The sequence below is a fragment of the Bubalus kerabau genome, chromosome 13 (genome assembly GCF_029407905.1).
Source record: "Bubalus kerabau isolate K-KA32 ecotype Philippines breed swamp buffalo chromosome 13, PCC_UOA_SB_1v2, whole genome shotgun sequence".
Classification (NCBI taxonomy): Eukaryota; Metazoa; Chordata; class Mammalia; order Artiodactyla; family Bovidae; genus Bubalus; species Bubalus kerabau.
The window spans coordinates 74,136,275-74,138,886 of NC_073636.1; the positions used below are offsets into that span (position 1 = coordinate 74,136,275).

Genomic DNA, 2,612 nt, shown 5'->3' on the forward strand with positions numbered 1-2,612 from the left:
TCTAAAAAGGCGAAAGTCTTGTTGGATGTATGCGCTGTAGATATCCACCTTATAGATGATTTCTACTTTCTTCCTTTTATTTTACGGGTGTTTTCTCTCTTCTTACTGAGATTTCAAGAGCGTCACGCCACTCCAGATATCGAATGCCACCTTCCTATTACTTTCTTGGTCCACTACAGGGACTGCTTATGAAATAGAAGAGTATAATGATTAGTCATTAAACGTTCAGGGCAAATTTGCCTTTGAGAGCTTTTCTTGGGATCAGGGGGAGAATGAAAGAAAAGCCTTGCATGATACTGAGAAGAATAAATTGTTAGGGTAGGTCTGGCTGGGGCTTGCAAGAGCCGGGGAGTACTGGGGAAACACCTTGGGTATGAAAACAGTACACTGGCCCTACCACTGTGGGTGATTCCTCTCTCTCCTTTGGGCTTCATAGTCTTTAAGTATAAAGAATTTTGTCATAATGGTGCCTACAGATGACCAGCCTTACTTCTTTGTGAGAATGTGAGATAGCTCTTGCAGCTATTAGAAATGATGTAACAACCGCCGTTTCTCCCTGTGGGTAATCCCTGGGGGAGGGCCCAAGGTCCCCCTCAGGATAGGGGTGGATATTTCCTGGCAGAACTAAGAAAAAGTAAGTCTTATCCCTTTGAAACCACAGACCCACCCTTGGCACCAGGCCAAGCTGGAGCTGCATAAAACTAGGCTTAGCTTCAGCTCTCAGCTATATGCCTCCTGACAACATGAAGACTACAAGCTTCTTGGTCCAGGTGGTGGTCCTTCTCGTCCTTGGGACTCTGGTGGCACAGGCAGCTGTCGTAACAGGTGAGTGGACGAGTGGCCTGGCTGGGGCTGGCTTGGGTTGAGGAGAAGATGTTGGGGGCAGCCTGGGTCTTGACAAGGGGCAGCATGCAGAGCTGGAGCCCACTCTTCCACCTGGACAGCAGGTTTTGAGTGTATCCAGAGAAGTAGGAAATTGCCCACTAGACTCCATGTGCATTCCACCCCAGGACTGAGAAATCAGGGCTGTTTGTGGAAGCAGTGTTGGAACATGACCTTGGTCTCAAGCACTGATACTTGGACAGAACATGCAATGAAGTAAGGAGCACCAGGAATCTGGGCCCTGGGTGTGGGGGTCTCTTCCCTGCCTGCCTGTCCCATCAAAGCACATCAGTTGTGTAAGAGGAGGTTAAGAACTAACAGGGCCTCAGAAATCATGGAGTCTGAAGACCTCTGTTTTCCAAAGCTGGACACTGAGACCTAGAGCGAGGTGAGGAATTGTCAGGACAATCTCCAGAGCCAGGATGCAGCTCAGGTCTCCTGGCATGTGTCTCAAAGCTCCTTGTCCTTCCTCCAAGTTTCCTCAAAGATGAAAATGTGTCCTCATTCCTGAAAGTCACTCCTCCCTGGCATATCCTCATGAGGGCCCCAGGACCCAGAATGGAGGGTGAGGGGAAGAAATGGACACCCAAAGGAAACCTGGTCCTATGCAGCTTTTCCCCAAAGCCCAGGGAACAGCCATCCAAGAGTGCAGACCCCAGCTGGCCCTGGTGAGCCTTCTCTATCTCACTGTCCCTCAGCTTAAGGGACACCGCAGTGAGCAGTGGCTGGACCTGGAGGAAAGACTAGATAGTTGAAGCAGACACTTTGGTCTAAATGTGGGGATATTTCTTTCAACAGGTAGTCCAAAAGGTCAAGGAAATGTTGTATTGAACGGAAAGGGTCCAGTCAATGTTCAATCTCCTGACAAAGAACAAGATCCAGTGAAAGGTCAAGACCCAGTCAAAGGACAAGATCTAGTTGTAGCACAAGACCGAGCCAGACTTCCATTCAAGCGTGGCTCCTGCCCCAGGGTTCTGTTCCAGTGCTTACTGATGAACCCCCCTAACCGGTGTCTGAGAGATGCTCAGTGCCCAGGGGCCAAGAAGTGCTGTGAAGGCTTTTGTGGGAAGACCTGTATGAACCCCGGTGAGGTGAGAAATGGGTGGAGGGAAAGGAGCCCTGTGAAGGGGCAGAGAGGCTGACTGGCGGAGGGCAATTCTAGGCTAGTGGGGAGAGGACACGGGAGGTGATGGAGAGACTGAGAGGTCTCAGGGGTACTACTAGGGTCCTGAGAAGGATGGCATGTGGACTTGGTCCTGCCTCCCACTGCCTGAGTCTTTCACCTGCTGACTCACGTTTCTGATTCTCTTTTCTTCTACCAGGTAGAGTCTGTGCTTGTGCACCTGTGAAGTCCCCAGCGATGCAGGCCCCGGTGCCTGTAGCACGACCCTCTCCCACACTGCCCCTTCTTCCTCTCATCCGGGAGGCCCAAGCTTGAGCATGGACTGCCTCCCTCATGGACTTTCCAATAAAAGACTGCTTTCAACCCCATTTGTTTCTGGCTCCTGTGACCTCTGGGCCCCCGATAGCTCTGGGGAGATGGGTGTGGGTTTGGGACTTCCTGTCCCCAGTGGAGAGTGGAGCAGGACCCATGGCAGATGTTCTGAGGTGTGAAGGAGAGCAGGGGTAGGAACAAGAGGCCTATTCCTAGGGTTCCTTGCAGAAATCCAAAAATCAACCCAAGAACCACAGCCTCCATTTCACCATTAAATGGAAACCTAGACATTTGG

The 2,612-nt window shown here is 50.9% G+C and overlaps 1 protein-coding gene across 1 annotated transcript; it reads left to right on the forward strand.

The window, feature by feature from the left end:
• The first annotated feature begins 743 nt into the window (after positions 1-743).
• Positions 744-2,320, forward strand: LOC129625235 (elafin-like). The gene is made up of 3 exons (XM_055543348.1): positions 744-825; positions 1,681-1,968; positions 2,205-2,320. Exons 1-3 carry the CDS (start codon positions 744-746, stop codon positions 2,318-2,320), a joined length of 486 nt encoding a protein of 161 aa, XP_055399323.1.
• Positions 2,321-2,612: the final 292 nt, after the last annotated feature.

Coding starts and splice junctions, on each gene's coding strand:
- LOC129625235 (XM_055543348.1), top strand. CDS start 744: ATGAAGACTACAAGCTTCTTGGTCCAGGTGGTGGTCCTTCTCGTCCTT. Junction 826..1,680: donor ACAGGCAGCTGTCGTAACAG/GTGAGTGGACGA, acceptor TTCTTTCAACAG/GTAGTCCAAAAGGTCAAGGA. Junction 1,969..2,204: donor GAAGACCTGTATGAACCCCG/GTGAGGTGAGAA, acceptor TTCTTCTACCAG/GTAGAGTCTGTGCTTGTGCA.